Below are 22,811 nucleotides of genomic sequence, written 5' to 3' on the forward strand. Positions count from 1 at the left end.
CCAAAAACATGTCCCCAAGTGACTGCACCAATTTATACTCCCATTAGCAGCATCTGAGGTTTCAACTGCTCCACATTCCTGCCAACACTCAGTATTCTTTTATTTATTTATTCATATGCCAAATGTATTTGGTCATTTTTTTGCTTAATCAAAAAAAAAAAAAGGAATTTATTAGAAGATCCCCCAAACCCCAGCTATTTTTCCTTTTCCAGAAGGTAGTATATTTGGAACCATACAAAACCTTAAAAAATTTTTTTCTGCTAATCTCACATGCCTAATTTATTCCTCCCTCCACTTTCCCTTTGGCAACCATAAGTTTGTTTTCTGTATCTGTGAGTCCATTTCTGTTTTGTAAATAATGTCATTTGTATCATATTTTAGATCCCAAATATAAGCGATATCATATGGTAATTATCTTTGTCTGGCTTACTTCAGTTGGTATGATAAATTCTAGATCCATTCATGTTGCTGCAAATGGCATTATTTCTTTCTTTTTATGGCTCATATCCCATTGTGTATGTATGTATCACATCTTCTTTATCCATTCATCTGTCGATGGACATTTAGGTTGCTTCCATGTCTTGGCTATTGTAAATAGTGCTACTATGAACACTAGAGTGCGTGTGTCTTTTCAAATTAGATTTTCTCTGGATAGATGCCCAGGAGACCAACACTTGGTATTCTTGATCTGACTCATTTAAGCCATTCCAGTGTGGCCATGCCTTTGGTTTTTCAGAAACTCTTCTACCTGACAGATGTTTAGATGTTATTTATCATGATGGGTCAGAGCAACATGAATATTATTGCCTTTCCCAAATTTTCATCTGTCAACCATATATTAATAGCCATTTGCCAAGTCAGTGGTGGGCAGTGTAGATATGAGGCTCTGGGGAAGCAGAAAGACAGACAGGGCTGGAGTTCCTGTTGTAGCACAGCAGAAATGAATCCAACTAGCATCCATGAGGAGGCAGGTTCAATCCCTGGCCTTGCTCTGTGGGTTAAGGATCCGGCGTTGCTGTGAGCTGTAGTATAGGTCACAGATGTGGCTTGGATCTGGCATTGCCGTGGCTGTGGTGTAGGGCAGTAGCTGCAGCTCTGACCAGACGCTTAGCCTGGGAACTTCCACGTGCTGCAGGTGCAGCCCTAAAAAGCAAAAAAAAAAAAAAAAAAAAGACAGGGCAAACTCTTCTCAGGAAATGCATTTTAAAGATGTAGAAGGTAGGATGTGGGTTCCAAGCAGGGCGAGCCAGTCATAAGAGAAAGCACGGCCTCTGCAATGCTGTTCAGGACGGGCCACTGTGGCTGAGAGGCCTGAGGGAGGTGGGAGGGCCAATGACAGCCCTGCTCACGCTATGGCCTGAACTTTCCTGCAAGTTCGTGCTGACCAAATACTTGTGGATGGTGATCATGACAATGCTGATAATGCACTTGATGGTGATCAGTTATTAAGCACCTCTACTTCCCAAGCACTCGGCTGGGTGCTTTGCATGTATCAAAATACACTGTACACTGCTAGCATTTATTGCCAATGAGGAGACAAAAGTATTTCGTAAAAGGCCTTTTGCTAGGAAACAAACACTGGTCTTGGATGAGAGCTATCATGAGAGTTTAAGGGACATTTGGAGGGGCTTTGGTGTTTTTCTGATTCCAATTCAGTTCTGAGTCTAGAAATGATGGAGGGTGGATTTCCTTAGCCTACATCTCGATCAGCTGGCTATTCAATAACAACAATAACAGTGATGACGGTGATAATGACAATAATAATAATACCTTCTGACTCTGGGCTGGGCATATACAACGTACTTTGTATTTCATTCGATCCTTTTTTTGTCTTTTCTTTTTCGGCCACCCCGTGGCATATGGAGTTCCCAGGCCAGGGATCAGATCCAAGCCGCAGTTGGGACCCAAGCCACAGCTACAGCAATGCGGCATCCTTAAGCCACTGTGCCGGGCTGGGGATCGAACCTGTGTCCAGCACGCCCAGGATGCTGCCCATCCTGTTGCACCGCAGCGGGAACTCCACTCACCCCTACGGGATATTACAATTCCCATTTCATAGAGGAGGTCATTGAAGAATGAGCCCACAGTCTCACAGCGTTTCAGAGCAAAGCCAGGATTCATACCCCAGTGGGTCTGACTTCAGAAATGTTTTCTTTCTCCTTCGCAGCAACTGTCTTTCCATCCACCCTTGGTCAAATGACACACTTCCTATTTTAGGGACAGGCATCCAGGAAGGCCGAATGTGCTAACGACGATCACTGGGAATTAAGCCTGCTGTTGCAAGATGGGTCTGTGTGTGAAATGACCTGGTTCTCTGCCCTGGATCTGTGCGGCTCTGGTATTAGCAAGGGCATATGGACAATCACATTAGCAGGAACTCCAGGCCACCTCCACGCCTGGGTGTAGACGCGGCGTATCCTGACCTTGAGGCCTGACCCCATCCCAGTCATCCAGAAGGAGGCCCGGCCTCAGGGAGGAAGCCAGGATTCTGAGCAGAGGTCCTGGGCAGGCAGAGAGGGACCACCTGCTGCTTTTACAGCCTTGCCACCTTGGGCCTGGAAGGTTTAGAGGAGCACAGACGTGGAGAGCTGGAAGAGCATGCATTCACCAGCTCTGAGAGAGCTGGAGACAGACTGGGAGCCAGGATGCAACAGGCTTAAAAGTCCTAGAGGCCAGGTCTAAAATTTACACAGTCAGCTGGGCTGGACCCCAAGCACTGGTCCAGGGTCAAAGGCTGGTCAGAGGGAGCCCAGGCTTACTTCAGCTGCATTTTACTCTGCATCTGCAAATAAGTGGGTCAAAGATACACCCAGGGTCATGGACACACATGGGTGTACACTGCTCCCCAGTCCGGCTCTGGTTCCCAAGGACACCGGAAGTTCTTGGTCTCAGCAGCCACAAGCCTTGAGAAACCCGCCAGGTCAGAGTTGGACAAACCTCTGAGGGGGGGACCTGGGGGCAGGGGGTGGAGGGAGCGGGGATGGGGAGAGTCCCAGTCACATCAACATACCAGTGGCAAGTGGACTTCACCCAGGTCCTCTAAGATGGGAAAGTTTAAGACCCCAGGTAATTTATCCGTTCACTCAAAAAACAAAACTATTGAGCTCTCTTAGGTCCCAGACGATGTTCTAGAGATACAAAGGTGAACACAAGCAAATTCCTCGTCCCAAGAAACTTACATTGCAGTAGGGAGGGCAGACCGTACACAGATAAATACATGACCTACACTATATATACTGCATGTTATAAATTGCATAGTACTGATAAATACCGGGAAGTGAAATAAAGCAGAGTCTGGGGACTGAGAGGGTTTTGTAATAGATGAGTGAGGAAAGCCTCAGAGTGGAGGTAGTTGTGGTGCTGAGATGTGAAGGAAGTGTGAGAGTGAGGCACATGGGTATCTGGTATTGTTCGAAGTAAAGGGCATAGACCGTGCAAAGGCCCTGTGGCAGGTATGTAGCCAGCAGGTTCAAAGGAGAGCAAGATGCGATGTGCTTAGAGCAAGGCAACAATGGGGATGCAGGGGTGAAAAGAAGGGGCAGGGAGCTTAGCCAGAGGGCCAGAGTACGGTGGTTCTTGATAGCTTTGATAGTTTGTGCTTCATTCTGGTATTGATGGAAAACCATTAAAAAAGTTCATGAGAGCAGCTCTGTCAGGGCTCAGTGGTTAATGAATTTGATTAGGAACCATGAGGTTGTGGGTTAAGGATCTGGTGTTGCCATGAGCTGTGGTGTAGGTTGCAGATGCGGCTCAGATCCTGCGTTGCTGTGACTCTGGCGTAGGCCAGCAGCTACAGCTCTGATTCGACCCCTAGCCTGGGAACCTCCATATGCCACAGGAGTGGCCCTATAAAGACAAAAAAAAAAAAAAAAAAGTTCATGAGAGAAGTCACGGTCTGTGTGAGGCCAAGAATAGGTACAGGAAAAGTTGTATATTCATTACTTAGGGCTGCCTTACAAATGACCAAATCCTTGGCAGCTCAAAATAACCAAATTTTCTGGAGGCCTGAAGGCGAAAATCAAGTTGCAGGGGTGGGGTGGACACGCTCCTAATGAAGACCCATGCGGATAATCCAGGGGGATCTCACCTTGAAATCCTTAATATACTTAGATCTGCAAAGATCCTTTTCTCAAAGTCACATTCACAGTTCTGTGGGTTTGGATGTAGACGTCTCTTTTGGGGACCATCTTTCAACCCACTATACCTACTTAGAAGGCTGGCACAGCAGCCCAGCAAGGCAGTAAGGGTGACTTGCCCTGGAGAGGTGGCAGCCAGAGGGCAAGAAGTAGTTGCATTGTATTAGGGGGGACAGCTCGGGGCGGGGGGGGGGGTCTCTCATTCATCATCTCCACAAATACGTCTTGGGCACCTACCGCGTTCTAAACACTGCCAGGGCCAGGGACACAGCAGGGGAGAAACAGGTGCAATACTCACCCACCTGGGCTCACATCACAGTCCAGCCGCAAGATGGGACATTGAGTAAGCATGTCGTGGGACATAAAGGAACATGGGACAGACAGAGCTGCCCAGTACAGGGCACCAGGAGGAGGAATACAACTTACCCAGGCCAAAGGGTGCCCTGGGGTGGGGGATGGGGAGAGCGGAGGGTCCAGCTGCAGACAGCTGAATTTGTGGGGTTCCTGGGCATGTCTTTAAAGAATCAGATGAACAAGGATGCCACATGGCCTTGGGGCAGCCTGCCTGGCCCTCAGAATGCCTCAGATCACCTAGGACACACACTCGTAGTCTTCCAACACACGTGCTTGTGAAGTGAGCATTTACATGTGTGACTATTTTAAGCAACCCACCCCCTCCCCAAGGTTACCGGCCCAGATCCTAGCAGAGCAACACCGGGCGCATGAGCAAAGCTGTCATCCGCAATCCGAGATTGTCCAGAGTGGCTGAGACTGTGCTCCCAGCCTGCTAGGCACACAGCCCTCCAGTCACACGCCATGGTCCTGAAGTCATCCTGAGGAGATGCTTGTAATTAAATTTTAACCTTTAAACTGCTCACACAGGTCCTAGGTTTCACTTGCCAATTGCAGATATAAAATTCTGACTACTCAAAAGCTTGCATTTAAGAAAAGGTTTTTCATCTACCGGATTCATAAGACTCATCAGCATGCTCAAAACCTCGCAGATGAAAGGCCAAGTCAAAGAGAAAGTGGAGATGGGGCAGGATCCCTCTGACTGATGGTTTGACTGCAGACCCACCCTGACCCTTTGAGGGGCTTGAGGCGGAAGTCGGATGGAGGCCCACACGCTGTATGTCTAACCACGTAAAAGTGGAGTTCCCGTTGTGGCTCAGCAGAAACGAATCTGACTAGGATCCATGAGGACGCAGGTTCGATCCCTGGCCTCGCTCAGTGGGTTAAGGATCTGATGTTGCCATGAGCTGAGGTATAGGTCGAAGACACAGCTCAGATCTGGTGTTGCTGTGGCTGTGACCCAGGCTGGTGGCTACAGCTCCTGATTGGAGCCCTAGCCTAGGAACCTCCATATGTTGCAGGAGCAACCCTAAAAAAAAAAAAAAAAAAAAAAAAAAAAAGACAAAAATAAATAAATAAACACTTAAAAGTAAAGATCAAGGGAAGACTCTTAAAATATGTCCTACCCTCCTACTTTAATAATTATTCCTTCGTAATGATCAGGATGGCCATGGCTCCCAGTCAGCAACCTGCCTCACTTTCTTCCAAATGATGCTTAATCCTGAACAGCACTGAGTCTCAGGCAAAGGCAAGGGGACACCACAGCCCCACACCGGCACTCCAAAGACTCACTGTGGGCCTCACCTCACATCTAAGGGGCCACCTTCTGGATAATGGATCCCAGAAATAGCACAGATAGCACAACCTCCTGGAAGCTGACTCAGAGCCATTGGGTAGGGAATTCCAGGATCCTAGTTATCTGGAGTGGGGTCTAGAAAGGCCATCTCAGGGCTCTGGATGGACACAACCCATTAGCAAGTCATCCTAGGGGAAGCATAAAGCAGGGCGAGGAGGGAGGGGAACAGGAATCCCTGGTTGTGTTGAAGTTCCTTCCTGGTGGTTGTTAACAGGAGTTGCAAGTTCGGGGGTAGCCAGGCTTTGCTTAGGAAACTGGTCCTGCTGAAGTGCCGGAGGGGAAAGTGGATCCAGATCAATCCAGGAGGTGGATCACTTTCCTGGGTTGATCCAGCAGACTGTCCTTCTCAAACAAAGAGTAAGAAACAACCTGCTGTTGATAAAGGGAATGGCTGAGGCTTCACGCAATCTCTGTACAAAGGAAAGGCAAGAGAAGCATCTCACTGGCGTAGGTTTCTTCTTCAAAGCTGCTCTTTCACTTCCCATAAGGGCAGCGGGGCAGGTATCAGGGCCCTGCTCCTGGTTGGATCCCAGGGTCCCATCACTGTCGAGTTCTGGGTAAGGAGCCACCAAACCTACTTGATGAGCCCACAGCTGTGGACTCGTGGGTGTGTGAGAGCACACACTCACACTCACTCTCACACACACCCCCACACACACATATTTCTGCATGAAGGAAAGGCAGAGGACAGAGCCTCTGAAAACAAACTGCCTTTCTGTGGATGTGATCCAGAGCAGGATTCCATTTACAAATCATTCATTCCTTCATTCCTTCAATGAATGATGGCAGACACTGCCAAGTGCTGGTTTTGCCCATCACAGGACTAGGCACCGGACAAACTAAACACAGTCCCTGCCCTCTGGACGTCCAACCTAGCTGAGGAGAGAAAGCCACGCGCTAGTGAGTTGCAAAATGAGTCGAAATAAGTAGTGACTTGCATGGCCAGATCTTAACCACTGCTGGGCTTTGCATGTCAGGGAGGGAGGCAAGCAGCCTCGTCTTACAGAGGCTGATGGTCTCAAAGAGATGACATCAGTTGGGACAGTGACTGACCCATGCTGGGCCCCCATAGGTCAGGATCTAGGAAAGAAAGGCCCCACATGCTTGGGAACAGTCATGGTTTTTGTTTTGCAATGTCGCCTACCTATTTCTTTCAGCCTCACACACAGCCAGAGTCAGAATTTTTTAAGATGACCAGCTCAGTCAGGAGACTTGCGTTCACAGAACCAGTGCCTGTGTAAACATCTGTATGGACCCCTTTCCTTGTTTTTTACCCAAAGGCTTTTTTTTTTTTTCTTAAATTTGGTCCACTCCAATTTTTCTTTTCTTCTTTCCACTGTCCAAACTCACTGCCCTGTGACCTAATTAGTTAACGGCATAGGTAGCTCAGGACTCGAGGTTCCTCTATGTTTACTAACCTAGAGGGCTCAGGGTCCATAACCTTGATCACCAGCAAAGAAAGTGTGTTTGCAGTGACCTATCAAGAGCAAGATACTGACATTCCCAGAGACGGCATCGGACCACAGTTAAGTCCTGGACTCAGTGGCCAGACTCAGGAAGAGTTAGGGAACAGGCTCCCAGGCTCATCCCTAACGTGGAGAGTATCTCTGAAAATGTTTAAACCATCACAATAAATAGCTTGAGAACCACGAATTTCATCAAGGAGGGTCCATTTCCAGCATCTATCCTGCCGATTAACAAACCGCTAATTTTGCCAACGAAGACCTCTGTGCAAACGTTAATTAGCAGCATCTGGTGTGGATCAGAACTATGGATACGAATGGAGGCAATTGTAGTTGTCAGCTCTGCTGGCCTTTCGGATAAAATGGTGAGTGATCGCTTCCAAGTGTGAATTCCTGATTAGGGACTCGACAGCCCCTACAGCACAGGTTAAAAATGCGCGCACTTCTGTCTCATTCTCGCTACTAAAGCGTTTTTGAGAAAAGTACAGACATTATCATGCTGCCCACATGAAGATCTTATTTATCTAGGGGCTAAGTAAATTTAAGTCTGGGGGAAAAGGAGCAGATGACACTTTCTGAAGAAGATGCACTAACCCAGGCAACAAAAGCCCTGTTTTCTATCTCTGTTCACTTATTTCTTAACTGTTGTGTGGACGCTTTCCAGAGTCCTCGTGGGCTTTGTGTGCACATGAGCAGTCAGGCTAGGTTTTGAGGAATGGGGTGGAGAGCCAGGGTGTCCCAGGAAAACAGAATAGACAGCCCTAAACCTTCAGCCTTGACTGTCCTCCCCAGAAACAGAAGGGATTTTTAAGCGCTTCAGGGTGGGACCTGGGAGCAGGTTCAGTTACTCTCCCTTCTTTGAGCACCTGCTTCCCAACTAGCTTCCAGCCTTGACTTTATCCCAATATGCTGATACCTGCTCTGAAACAGTACTGAAAACTTCATGAAATGGAGTTCCCGTTATGGCTCAGTAGTAACGAACCCGGCAAGTATCCATGAGGACGCAGATATGATCCCTGGCCTTGCTCAGTGGGCTAAGGACCCAGCGTTGCTGTGAGCTGTCACAGATGCGACTCGGATCTGGCATTGCTGTGGCTGCAGCTGTGGCTGGCAGGTGCAGCTCCCATTGGACCCTAGCCTGGGAACTTCCATGTGTGGCAAAACCAAAACCAAAAACCAAACACCAAGAACACTTCATGAACTCTCACAAATAAGGGCATAAGCAAACGCAAAGCACAAACCTGTCATCTCAAATTGGGTGCAAAACCCACTTTCAGCTGAAATGCATACACTAGCATGGCGCCATTGCTGGGATTGAGCGGAAGGACAGAGCGGTCCTCCAAGAGCGCCGGGGACCAGAGGGCGCAAATGATGGAGAGAGGGTCACGTGACTTGCCAGGGGCTGGTTTTCTCTTTAGATGCCAGGATTTGGAGGGTTCACCATTATTAACCACGGGAGTGTGGTGGATGAAATTAAGGAAGACGGGTTTTTAAATTCAATTACCCCCTCAGTGGAAATGGTCTCACTAGTGCTTGGGGAGAGAATTATACCCAGTCCATAAAGCCTAACATTTCTAAACCCAATTTTGCGAATTATTCGAAAGGTTAATTCAAGATCTCTCTTCCAAATGGGAAGTTAAATACAGCCAAAGGAAAGGCAGCCACTGACTGACGGAGGGGTTTATCAGTCTGCAAGAGTTCATTAGTTTTAATTAGTGTAATCACTAATGTTGCATTAACAGTTTAGTGAAGGAAAGTAATTACTCACACATCCACTGTATCAGATGGGAAGATCAGAATTCATTTTCCAAAACGATTAGCATTTTGCCAATTTAAAGAATCCCTTCTCCCTGCCAGCAGCCCCTGTGACCTCTCTCACTCCAAGATTGTTTAAATGAAACATATTTTGCAGCAGAAGATGGAGCAGGAAGAAAGGAGGAATTAAGGCTGCGTTTATTCTTAGTGCCTTCTTGGGGGCACAGCTAGCGCAGGGGTCTCCTGAGTGTATAATGTCTCGCTTTATTTGCATAGTCATTCACTTCAGTCATTTTAGATTACACTGCCGGCTGCTTTGTTAGCCCGCAGCAATTAAAAAACGGACAGGGCAGTGAAAGACAAGGCCAACAGAAAGCAAGGGGACAGTGTGGGTGGAATGATTGTGGCTGGGGGCCAGTGGTTGGACAAGGGCCAAGACCCATCCTGAGAGCCAGCGGGAAGCGGCTTGGCTGGTGGGCTTTGGGGCACTGCACTGCCCCTGGGAACACCCTGAAGCATGAAGCTGTGTCTCTTGGGTCCTCCAACCGATTGCTCCCGAGTGCCAGGGGTCATCTCCACGCCAAGACTTTGGCAATATAGTCTGACTGCTCTCCAGCCCAGCTCCTCGCCATCTCTGCCAGATCCTCTAGCCACAGCCACTGGGAACAATCTTCCTTCCTTCCTTCCTTGCTTCTTTCCTTCCTGTCTGTCTTTTTAGGGCTACACCCTCAGCATATGGAGTTTCCCAGGCTAGGGGTCCAATGGGAGCCGCACCTGCCAGCCTACACCACAGCCAGAGCAAAGCCAGATCTGAGCTGCATCTGCAACCTACACAACAGCTCACAGCAACACCAGATCCTTAACCCACTGAGCGAGACCCAGAGACTGAACCTGAGTCTTCATAGATACTAGTAGGGGTGCATTGCCGCTGAGCCACAGTGGGAATTCCCATGGAACTTCTCATTTCTTAAACATCTCACGTTCTTTTGGATCCAGCTCTTGTTGTCCACTCCCGTGGCACACCTTTTGCCTATTTTGCTAAGGCATTCGCCCTTCCTGCTTCACCCAGGGTAGATGTCACTTCGCACTGACAATAGGTACCTATGGCCCCCCACTTTGTGTGCTCAGAGCCCCTACTGCAGCCCACATTTCTGCATTGTGCTGTGTTACACGTATTCACAATGAGCTATGGAGATGAGAAGTATTCTCAGCCCGGGCCGAGGCAGTGCACATGTCAGGGGGTGTGTATATTTTTGTCCAATGGCTGAATGATCGCAGACATATATTAACCCTCTTGGCCTCCGCCCATCAGCCTCATCAAAACTCAGCCCAGAAGCCCAACCTAGTAGGATCAGCGAACAACAGCAAGGAGGGAACTGAGATGTTTGTACACAGGTAGACATTCTCTTCTGCACGCGTGAGCCTCACTGGAGAAGCACCATCTCCAAGGGGAGCCAACCCTTTTGAATGCTCCTTCTGGGCTTCCTTCTGGTGCATCTCTGATTGGGTTTGGCCAATGGGAGGCCCTGGCAGGTGATTGGAGGGCGGGAAGAAAGAGGAGGGTCAAGGTGTTTCTTGCCCGCCCCTCCCTCCTTTCATTTCCCATCTCTGACACTAGCTGCACAGAACAGGACGGAGAGTATGGACAGTGGATCTGGAGAAGGGCGTGCAGAGAATAACTAGCCTCGGGACCATTTCTGAGATAGGAATTTCAGGACGTTCGGTCCTCATGTATCCATGTTGGTGAAGCAGCCCCAGGCCAAGTGCTTGATTCAGGTCTCCAAGGCCTTATGGGGGCCTGGGCTCAGCCCAGGGTGCCACCCAGGTGTGAGGGTCAGCTGACCAGGACAGAGACAGACAGCCATGGAGTGAAGAGAAAGGCCACCACCACGCTTTGTCCCAAACCATGTCTAAATGGACATGCCATATTGATGGAACACTTGATGTGGTTATTAAAGCTCTTTGACAGGCATTGTTTCATTTGATCTCCTCATAACCCTTCGAGATAAATATTTTGCTAATGGAGAAACTGCTTAATCAAGGCTGCAAGACAAGTGAACAACGGAACAGACCGAAGCCGGCTGACATTTAGTCTGTGATCTTCCCAGGCTATGATCTGTATCACGTTTAACTGATCTGGGCTTCACTCCCAGTTGTACCCTTTTAATGCTGTGTGACCCGGGGCAAGTGACTCAACCTCTCTGTGTCGGTTTCTTCATCTATAAGACACACAAAACATGTTCCTCTCATGACTGTTATGAGCTAAGAAAGAGAAGGGGCTTCTCAGAGACTGGGAGAGGGGACGGCGTTTGGGGCTTTCCATGAGAAGCCTACACCAAGTCCTCTTGATCGAAACAGATGCTGAGCTTCTGCCGGGCCTAAGACTGTTGAAAGGACCTGGGAGAGGCCCTCATACCTGGCTGATGGAGTGTGTGAGCCTGGGCTTCTCCTACAATCCCAAGGGATGGGAGGAACCTGCCCCCTCCTTCACCCACTGATTAAATGGTTTCAGCCACCAGCAAGCAGGTAGGAACGAAGCCAGATTTAGCTCTTCTTTAAATAAGAAAATTGATCTTTTTGGTGAAAAATTAAATGAAATAATAACACCCAAAATACCTATTTTCCACAGTGCCTAACACATACTGATTAATTCCCTTCCCCGTGTTTGTGGTTGAGTCTGACTCATCACTAGCAGGATTCGGGAACACAGCCCGTTCCTGGGGACAGGTGAGCTCAGTGGGTGTGCAGGATGGGTGACCAGCCAGTAGCCGCCATGTAGGAGCTATGGGGAGGGAGTAGCTCCCCCTCCAGGTCGGCTGGTTCCCCAGCGTCGGGGAGAGTGGAAGCCAACAACTGCAGAGCCGAGCTAGCGGGGCCCCCACTTGCCTCTGGTGTGGGGGATGTCCCTGAGCACCCTGAAGAAAGGGAAGCTGACCAGGCCTCCGCTCAGCCAGGAGGGGCCCCAGGAGATGCAGACTCTGGCCACAACAATGGTCAGTGAAAGACAGACCACCACCCATCACCCTGATCCTCTAGACACTGGGAAGGAACCAAGCCAGGAAGGCAAGTGCCCAGAGGCACCACGGTCCAGAGGGGGCTCCGAGAGCGAGGGGAGAAGGCACACTCTCTGCCTGAGGGCAGCCCAGAAGAGCGGGCATGTGAGTGCCTCACTCCTGGAGCACCCTGCAAAGCGGCCACCTCCCCTGCACAGCCTGAATCCTAAGTGAAGATCCTACAGGCTAAATAAAGAAAAAGAGAACTCAGGGACGGAAGAGGGAGCTGGGATGGTTAGGGGCCGGGGGCTGCTGGGTTCAGAGTCGGGAGGTGTGAAGATGAATCCCAGCCTTTCACTCCCTCTCTTTGTAGCCTTGAGCATATTACTCCTGAAGCCTGTTTCTTCAATCGAAAAATAGGAATCATAGTCCTCGTGCCACAGGGAGGATCTTGCCATAAATCATAAGTAATTAGACTCGTGCTAATGTCTATACCAACTACACTGAGAAATGCTGTGTTTAGGTTGCTCAGAGCCTGACCTCTAGCCCCCACCGGGTTCGGGTCATGGCAGTGCGCAATAAACGTTTATTGATACTTGATCGGAAGGTGTCGCCACAGCTCCTAGAGCCTTGAGGGCATTTGTGGGCATGTTATCATGAGGACCAAAAGGTCAAGGGTGTCCAGGTTGGAAGCTGCCTGGGCTGAGCCCCTGGCAGGTTATTCTGGAACAGGGAGCAGCCAGCAGGAAGGAGTGTGTCTGATGGGGCAAAGTCCCATGAGTCACAGGTGAGGCTCCCTCCCTGGGGACTGTGATCCAGCTGCACACAATCAGCTCTGTGTCCCATAGTTGTCTTAGGAGCCAGGAAAAGGGCACCCCAGATCCTTCAACCCCTGACAGCACAGGAAGGACAAATGGGTATCTATCAAAACTTTGTTCTAAATGCAATAGTAATGCTAAAATAGAGGGAAAATCCATTGACCTCCAGTACCTGCACAAAAATATCAACAGCATCATTAAAGCAAAAAACAAATAAATTGATTTTTTGTTCTTTATGACTAATGACCATCAGAAAGAGGAGTTATTCAAAGATGAAAAATGCCTATTTGTTTGAGTATCCTATTAAAGAATCAGAAAGGTGTAAATATTGAGTTTTCTTAGACTGAGTTTTCAAAATCTCAACCACCCAAGGCATTCACCATATCCCTTATTCTTTTTAAGGTTTTTGTTTGTTTGTTTGTTTGTTTTTAATATACTCGTATGTTTGGATAATCTCTTCCTACGGGAGAAATCTTTTGAAGAGCTGCCCTTTTTTGAATTTTATGGCGGCATAAATTTTTAACTTCCATGGTAGATAGACGTTCCGAGGCCAGGGATTGAATCCGAACAGCAGCTGCAACCTAAGCCAGTGCAGCCAGGTTCTTAACCCACTGAGCCACAGCAGGAACTCCCAAGCTTCTATTTTCTTTTTTTTTTTTTTTTTTTTTTTAAACTTTTTTTTTTTTTTTTTTTTTGTCTTTTTTTTTGTCTGTTGTTGTTGTTGATGTTGTTGCTATTTCTTGGGCCGCTCCCGCGGCATATGGAGGTTCCCAGGCTAGGGGTTGAATGTGAGCTGTAGCCACCGGCCTACGCCAGAGCCACAGCAACGCGGGATCCGAGCCGCGTCTGCAACCTACACCACAGCTCACGGCAACGCCGGATCGTTAACCCACTGAGCAAGGGCAGGGACCGAACCCGCAACCTCATGGTTCCTAGTCGGATTCGTTAACCACTGCGCCAACACGGGAACTCCCCCAAGCTTCTATTTTCAATTGAATAAATTTAGATTGTCCTGAAATGAAACGACATGGAGACGACTTCCAATGTTTCAGCATCTAGGTTTAGCAAAACATTCAAAACAATGAATTCTGTCTCATACAAATATTTGTCAAAACTGATAATAGCAAGTGTTGGCAAGGACGTGGAGAAATCAGAACCCTCTTATCTGGCTGATGGGAATGGTAAACGGTGCTGCCATTTTGGAAAACCATCTGGCAGGTCTCATTTTTTGACAAATAAAGCTTTCTGTGCCTGTCTTGGGGAGCCTGCTTTCCATACTCTGATAGCAAGGGGAGCTTCAGCCAGGCTGAGAGACTGATCTCCAGGCCACTAACATCCTTCTCTGTCTCCTACAGTATGTGTCCAGCCGCCGGGCCGTCACTCAGAGCGCCCCAGAGCCAGGCAGCTTCCCCCCTCACCACCTCCCCCCCCACCACCGCCACCACCGCCCCCACCATCACGTCCGCCACCACGCCCATCCCCACCACCTCCACCACCAGGAGGCAGGGCTGCACGGCGCCCAGGTGACGCCCTGCATGTGCCCCTTGTTCTCCTGCCAGTGGGAAGGCCACCTGGAGGTGGTGGTGCCCCACCTGCGGCAGATACACAGGGTGGACATCCTTCAGGGAGCCGAGATCGTCTTTCTGGCCACGGACATGCACCTGCCGGCGCCCGCCGACTGGATCATCATGCACTCCTGCCTCGGCCATCACTTTCTGCTGGTGCTTCGGAAACAGGAGAGGCACGCAGGGCACCCCCAGTTCTTTGCCACCATGATGCTGATCGGGACTCCCACCCAGGCCGACTGCTTCACCTATCGCCTGGAACTCAACAGAAACCATCGGCGTCTCAAATGGGAGGCCACCCCGCGGTCTGTCCTGGAGTGTGTGGACTCAGTGATCACCGACGGGGACTGCCTGGTCCTCAACACCTCGCTGGCCCAGCTCTTCTCCGACAACGGCAGCCTTGCCATCGGAATTGCCATCACGGCGGCGACGGATGTCTGCTCCTCGGAAGCTGAGACATGAAGCAGAGGCTGCCGGACGCTTGTGCGCAGCCACGGGAGATCGGGGACAGCCGCCTACGCCCTCGGGTCTCCAAACAGAGGACTCCAGGCTCCTCCTCTCTATTCTTCTCCCTCCTTCCTTCCTTCCTTTTTTTTTTTTTTTTTTTTTTGGTCTCAGGTACTTTCTGGTATTAGGTATTTGTCTGCCATGGGCATTATATTATGTAAACATCCTGTGATTCAAGATCCTGGTGTGATGTTTGTCCTGATTTGTTGGTTTAGTTTTATAGGATGTTTTTAACCAGATTTAATCAGAATGGTGATTTCTTGCCATCCCCAGTGCCCTTCTGCTCTGCTTCTAAAATGAGCAAAAGTCACCCGGCTTAGGATCCAGTCATTTCTTCCTTCTCTCTTTAATCTATTTCAGAGTCAGCTAACTTGGAAATGTGTGCAGACAGCAGATTAGAGAAGGGGACCTGGCCAACTCAAAGAGATGTATTTCAGACACGACTGGGCCACCTTCCCAGGAACCTCTGGGGCCTCGCTGCCTGGAAACAAGGAGATGGTGTCTCCTCTGAAAGCCAGGGCACCGGGCTGGAGAAGCCATCACTTGATGTTCCTGGGCTGATCCTGGGTTGATCCCTGGGTTGATGCCCTGGGTTGATCCTAGGGCCCAGGGACTGGGCAGAAGTTGAACCCTCTTTCAGGTGGCTGCCATGCACTTGCTCTCAGGCTGGGCCATCTTTTCCTGCCTCTGAAATCAAAGTCCTCTAGGGTTTGGTGCTTTCTTGAAAACTTCTTTGCCTTTCATCAAGCAAGTCCCGGAAAAGGACGGGCAGGATGCAGGGGATGAGAAGCAGCGCCCAAAGCAAAGGATACCTCCATTTCCCACCTCTGGGAGGGAATTCTCTCCTGAGAGAGTTTCATTAGCAAGTTATAAAGTCCATCAAGCCTCTCCCTAGGGTGGAGCACTTGTGGGTCAGGCAAAGAGCCCTCTGTGCTTTGACAGGTGATAAACTAGAACCATGATGCAGCATCAGATACAAGATCGCGGAGGGTGCACCCAGGTTCTCTGACCTGGAGGGCTGGCCCCGTCTCTCACACACCTGGGAGGGTCCTGTCTCTTTTCCTTCTAAAAGGCTCTGAGGCCGTCTTCAGCGCAGATGCCAGCACATCAGGCATGCATTCTGCACGCTGTTGCAGAACGACACCAAAGGCCATGAAACTCCACATGGCCGACACGCAGACGGCCTTCTCTCCCTCGCCTGTCACAACAACGTGCCAGCCTCTCCTCGTGGAAGTCTCGTCTTTTGGAAGAAAGTAAGCATGTTCAGTCACACTGGCTCTTCTGATGGAAGCGCTACACCTGTGAGCCCTCCCAGTAGGCTCTCTTCCCCCTCCTTTTTCATCCTTTTCCTTTTGCCCTTGGCCACTCCCCAGTCGCAGCACAAGCACGGCCCCCCCAGCCCCACACAACACTCACTAGTGGGCCTTTCGCCAACCCTCGTTGCTCTCAGCCTTGTTCCCTCACCTCGGCCATCTCGGCTGGATCCTGGCAGGCCTCCCAGTGAATAGTTTCAGGCAGCTTACCCTCGCTGGCCATCAGCGATCTTTCCTCTGCCAAAAATCATTGATCCTGAAACGCAACGCCCTTCCCCCAACAACTGGGTAATCCTGCTGCCACCTGCGCTGCCCGCCCCTGGTCCCCAGCTCCAGCTCCAGTAGGGCAGTCCCGGATGATGAAAGATTTCATTACAGCCCCCTCCGGTTACACGGTGATGGCTGAAATGCCCCCTCTGGTTACACGGTGATGGCTGAAACCCTGGAGCCAAGGTTTTGTTCTGTGAGAGCCCTCAGGGGGCCAATAAACATCTTGTCATCAATTGAAGCAAATGCCAGGTTCAAGGTCCCAAGGAGAGAATGGTAACATTTTACCTCTCTTTGCACTGTCAAAACATCCGACAGGGACAAGCTCCCCCCAGCCCCTCCCAGAACCAAACTGACAGCCCAGGAACTGACCGAGGTTGGTTGGCCCGTATAGGGAGAAACTGGCTCACTGGCTCCTTTATCCCCAGACCCTTTCCCAGGACCTAAGACCTTGGCTCTAAGTCTGATACCTCCAGAAGCCAAATTCAGTCCCTGGTTCCCGATACTCAAGCGCCTCGAAAACATCTATGTGGCCTGACAGGTCCCCCAGATAAACAACCAAACAAAACCACAATAAGAACATAATTGGAGTTCCCATCGTGGCTCAGTGGAAACAAATCTGACTAGCATCCATGAGGATGCAGTTCTGATCCCTGGCCTCACTCAGTGGGTAAAGGAGCTGGCATTGCCATGAGCTGTGGTGTAGGTCGCAGACATGGCTCGGATTCTGAGTTGCTATGGCTGTGGTATAGGCTGGCAAGCTACAGCTCCGATTTGACCCCTAGCCTGGGAACCTCCATATGCCATTGGTGAAGTCCTAAAAAAAAGACAAAAGACAAAAAAAAAAAAAAAAAGAAAAGAACATAATTACTGCCCATAGGACCTTAGGGCTCCTTCCAGTATCACCACCTTGGCCTTCTTGTTGTGCCAACTTTCGTGAGCCAAACGGAGAAGGACTTCAGGTTATTATTAGTGCACACAAGACTGTATTTTGAATAAGTGATCTCAACTGGGGACTGGTAGTCTCAAAATGTTTAGAATAAAGAGCACAAATGTGTTATTTCCATCCATCCAGGGTGCTCCCCGGAAGGCTCTCCTCTCTATAGCCACGTGGCAAGAATTGAAGCAAAAGGAGCAAACTACATGAATAGGGATTAGAATGTGGTACCCATAAAGTGCTGTGTTGACCTTTAGAGCCACAAAGGGCTCCCCCATTTGAGTCTTGGGTGAATCCTTATCGTTGTCCTTAATATATGGAAAAAATAGAAATTCGGAGATGTGAAATGACCTTCCCAAGGTCATACACCAAGTGGCTGGGACCACGACTTGAGCCTGGCCCACCGCCTGCAAATGTTCCTGTCATAGGAAGGCAGACCCAAAGGAGTCAGCGTATTCCTGCCTTATCAACAGACCGTGGCCTGAGGACCCACTGGAACTTGGTTCGGGGCACCTGGGGGAGCCTTAGGAAGAGAGGGTCTGAAGTGGCTTTGCCTTTAGAGGCATCTCAGCTTGAAGAACTGGTCAACCTGGAGGCAGGGTGTGGGATGGAGGGGAAACCAAGCAGTGGGGCCTTCAGTGGCCTCAGGCCCCTTTCTGTACCCTGTCACTCACTGCGGGGTCCTTGTTTTTAGATTCCCAGGATCTGCTCAGTGCGGAATCCAGGGATCTGACTGCCTCTTGCACACCCGGATGCTGATTTCATGCTCACTCTCTAAGGAGCACAGTCAGCCTCAGTATCTGCAGGAGACTGGGTCAGAGTTATCCCCGCCCCACCTCCACCTCCGACAGCAGATACCCAAATCCACAGATGCTCAATTCCCTTACGTAAGGTAGCGTAGTGCAGTTGGAACCCATGGGTTCGGACAGCCAATTACAGTTGCATTTAAAAAGTAGAAGTTCCTGTTTTGGCGCAGCAGAAACAAATCTGACTAGGAACCATGGAGTTTTGGGTTCGATCCCTGGCTTCATTCAATGGGTTAAGGATCTGGCACTGCCATGAGCTGTGGTGTAGGTTGCAGGCGTGGCTCGGATCCTGCGTTGCTGTGGCTGTGGTGTAGGTTGGAGGCTACAGCTCCGATTAGCCCCTTAGCCTGGGAACCTCCATATGCTGCGGGTGTGGCCCCAAAAAGACCAAAAAAAAAAAAAAAAAAAGTAGACCTAAAGAGAGAGCAGCCCTTAACAGCAGCAAGTGAGTTACTAACATTTGAACTTCAGGCAGGAAGTGTGTGTGTGGCAGGGGTTGGGGGGGGTGGGGGGAGGACATTCCTGCCTTTAAGGCTAAGCCTGCAGGAATGGTCTGGGCAGAAATGGAGGTGAGGCCATGCAAAGAAAGGCTGCCTTCAGTTCTCCTTCTCTGAATGAACTTGCACTTGGGATAGATCTCACAACTACTGGTGGCTACTGTGGACATTTTAGAAATGGACCAGGTTAATAACAATAATACTAATCACAGCCACCACTTATTGAGAGTTTACTATCTGACCTGGTGGGGGGGAAGGGTAAGGACTTTGAGCATATTAGGTCATTTAATCCCCATAACAATTTTATGAACAGGTACTATTATTTCACCCATGAGAACTTAAGCTAAGAGGGGTTAGACACTATTTAAGGTTGCATAGCGAGCAAATGGTAAAGTTGTGTCTGGAATTCAGCATGCCCTGCTCCAAAGTCCAGACTTCAGAGAAACACCACCTATGTTATTTCTAGGAATTTATGGACTCAGGGCTCAGAAGGACCAGCCATAAAGTCTGAACGGCATAGCCTTTTAGTACTAAATTTAGTAGTAAAGGTACCCTTTCAATTCTCCCTCTGCTTCCTCTTTTCCCAAGACTGGGTAGTATGCTAGAACTGGTTTGTATGATGGTTGTTAAATGTTTTAGGCATTTTACAAACTGACTGTTAAGCACAGTCACTATTAAAAATTAAATTATACAAATTTACACTTAAATAAGTTATATTAAAAGCAAGGTGATAAATACTCAAAATTCATCACTTCCTAATTATTTCACTCCACTTATTTTCTATGCTCTTGGGTTTATTTACCTCTGTCATATGTGTGTGGCGAAAATACCATATAATGATGTGCTACCAACACCATGTTTGGCGACATCAAAGCTTGAGACTGTTAAGCTTGAAGTGGGCCGTGGTGGCAGTGTTTACACCACAGGAATTGGCAATGCTATAAGAAAGTTCTTCCCACTTCGAGAACTAGTTGTTAAACATTTACCAGCACACCATTGCCTGGAAAATTCTAATTCGCACAGCATAGGGGAGAGGGAACTTTGGAAGAAGAAATAGGATCCTGGTGGCCACAGTGACAGGGACAGAGGTGATAGCCAAGCCAGAGAAACAGTAAAATATTGGGAAAATGCAAACTGTTTTAGAGAAGCAAGTCTGGGGCTTCTAAGCAGCTTCGAGGGCATTCCCTGCCCTATTCCAGACCCTTCCCTGTTACTGTTAGTGTGGGAAGTTCTATCTTATGAATTTCACGGAAAAATTATAGCTCCACAAAACCAGCCTACTGGCAATCCCAATCCCCAAAGACCAAAAGCTACAAAATCATCATCTCCCATGGCTTGTTCTTATAGGTCATCTTTCTTCCCTCTACATAGAGACCTAAGCTGAACCTAAAAAGAAATTTTTTTACTTTGAAATTAGAGATTGGATTGGATGAGAGATTGAAATTAGAGGCTGGATTTACTTTGAAATTAGAGATTGGAATATCCAAGCATCGGAGAAGGACAAAGTGGGCAGTGGTTACAAACGTTGCATATGATGTATGGCCACAAGAACTGGACCCTCACATAGCGCAAAGCTGAGGGACAGAAAACAAAAGGGGTCAGGGGATGTCACAGGAAGAGCAGAGCCCAGCACTAATCTGGCTACTTCACTGCAAACCAACAAGGACTCAGCTCACAATCCTTAGCCTACCCAGACCAATCCTTTTCCCCAACTAAGGGTGTGGTTCGCACTAGGATAGAAGTCATGGGAAACTCCAGGCTGAGTGCCTTGAGGCAGGTGGAAACTCCAAGGTCAATAGTGAATCAGTTATTCTGATCCCAGTGGCTTCCATGCAAGGGAAAGACATGAGGCTTGTTGGAGCTTCCACTTGGATGCCTTTTCTGGTGGAAAGGGAAAGGACTGTGGCCCAGACATCAAAGAATTGTTCTTAGAGTCCAGTTCGGCTACAAACAGTATCAAGAGTAGGGTCTGCTCATAGATGGTTAAACCTTCCGATTCTTTGTTCTGAGCATCTCCTTTAAGAATTGGCAAGCTCGCCACTGGGTTAACTTGGAAAATGGCCAGCCAAGAAAAACTTCACTGAAAAGAGATCCAAGAAATCTATTGTACATAAGCATTTATTTTTCCCCCAATCACATGACATGTGGGTGACCTACATGGGTTAGAGTTTGTCTTTCCCAATATTGTATGGAACGAGTTGACCTTGAGTACTAGACTATAAACACCTCCCTCCCCCTGTTAACCTTTGTTTAGGGTGTTGAGATGAGAGAAGGAGAAAGGAAATCGAGAATCATTTTGTTTGACCTGAATGGATGTATATATAATTTTCTAGGCTTTCTTATGATGTTAAAGACAAGCAGATGCTGACTTAGAATGCTACTTTTTCTCTACCCTGTCTCCCATGAAAAATGTCATTAAACTGCATTTGATATTGTTTCCTTGAACCCACTGGAGTTGTTTTTTGATGGTGGTGGTGGTTTTTTTCTTCTTCACAGGTCGCTGTGCAACACAGGGGAATAGGAATGAAATGCTATACGGGAAAGTGCCATCTATCAGAAATTCACCTGCTGCCACATTTGACTTCTGTTTCATTATCTTCCGCCCCTTTTCATTTTTGCCTCCATATTTAAAGTCATAATTGGACATAAGGAAGAAGGTACTACTGCAGGTGAATAAAAGCCCTGCCGGCTTATTCGCCCCCAGTGTTATTCCAGTATCAGATACTACTCGGAAAAGAGGAACCAAAGCCTCCCTTGGTGGGTTGCAAAGATCCAGGCCTCCACTGCCCACCCCTTCTTCCCAGCGCCCCTTATCTCAGCTCTCCCCTCCCTCTGCCTGACAACAGTGCCCCTGAAATTTACTTCTGGGCCTATCAGATCACTTGTCAAGAGAGCCTTCATGGTTTAATTCTTTAATTTCAGGCCACGGTTAGTTACTCGCAAGATCAGGATTGAGCAAGAATTTTAATCCTATTGCCTGTCAATTCATCTTAACCTCTATCTTCTTCCTTGTGTCCTTATTCCCAGAACCTGTTTCCTGCTCTCACAAAGGCTTATAGAGAGCGCCTTGAATTGATCTGAGTGATCAAAACTGACCATGGGACCTGCATGAATATTCATGAGCCAGGTTACTCTTCAGGCCTCTCTTGGGACAGTTCTGTACCTCCTGGTATCCCAGATATTTGCCCTTGCCCTCAAAATACCCCCAAAGATACACGGTAAGGTCACTGAGTGCTAGAGAGAGACGGCACTGAAAGAAAGGGGAAACTTACCCACCTGAAATTCGGCACATGGAGGTTCCCAGGCTAGGGGTTAAATCAGAGCTGCAGCTGCTGGCTATGCCACAGCCACAGCCCGGTGGGATCTGAGCTGCCTCTGTGACCTATGCCACAGCAGGCAGCAATGCTGGATCCTTAACCCACTGAGTGAGGCCAGGGATCAAACCTGCATCCTCACGGACACACAATGTCTGGTTTTTAACCAGCTGAGTCACAAGGGGAACTCTTAGGATTCAGATTTTTCACATTCTCCCGCCAAGGAGTCTGCTGGCAGGATGGGGCTGATGATTAGCTTCTCAAACCCAGAGCTGAGCACACTGGTGGTAACAGGGGCCACAGAAAACAGAGGGGCAGATAAAGTCACCTGAAGAAGTGAGCTGGTCCTTCTGCCAGAGGAGGAAGGCGGGAAAGGGAGTGACCGGAAGTGACCGCAGTTATCTTCCAATGGAGAAGCAGGAAAGGGGTACGTGGATTCCAAGAAGGAGCCCGGGGGGAACTAGGTAGGGCTTCCAGCAACCAAGCTGTAGAGGGAACTCTAGTCTCCTGTCATCTGGGGGCGGAGGTGGAGGGCGGCAGTGGCCGGGACAGAGACCCGAGTGAAGGCTGGGCAGGCAGGATGCTGGAGTCATGACCAGGGCTGGCCCCCAACGGAAGCCAGCATGGGAGGGTCCCCAGTGCCGAGTGTCACACAGTGACCATCCAGGCAGCCTGGCGCAGACTGTATTAATCTTCCCCATGAGCACAGGAGGGGCTCATCTTATAAATCCC

General features: G+C 48.9%; 1 protein-coding gene across 1 annotated transcript in view; it reads left to right on the forward strand.

Moving 5' to 3' along the window:
• Positions 1–17,779, forward strand: part of SIAH3 (siah E3 ubiquitin protein ligase family member 3) — a 64,027-nt gene extending 46,248 nt beyond the window's left edge. Inside the window, exon 2 of the mRNA XM_021065603.2 lies at positions 14,229–17,779. Coding sequence (XP_020921262.2) covers positions 14,229–14,900 — 672 coding nt within the window. The 3' untranslated portion in view covers positions 14,901–17,779. The remainder of the gene's footprint in view (positions 1–14,228) is intronic.
• The last annotated feature ends 5,032 nt before the right edge of the window (positions 17,780–22,811 follow it).

Source organism: Sus scrofa, chromosome 11 (genome assembly GCF_054392235.1).
Source record: "Sus scrofa isolate SSC_HxYL_T2T_F1_AM1 chromosome 11, Sscrofa_HxYL_maternal_Yorkshire_Landrace_v2.0, whole genome shotgun sequence".
NCBI lineage: Eukaryota > Metazoa > Chordata > Mammalia > Artiodactyla > Suidae > Sus > Sus scrofa.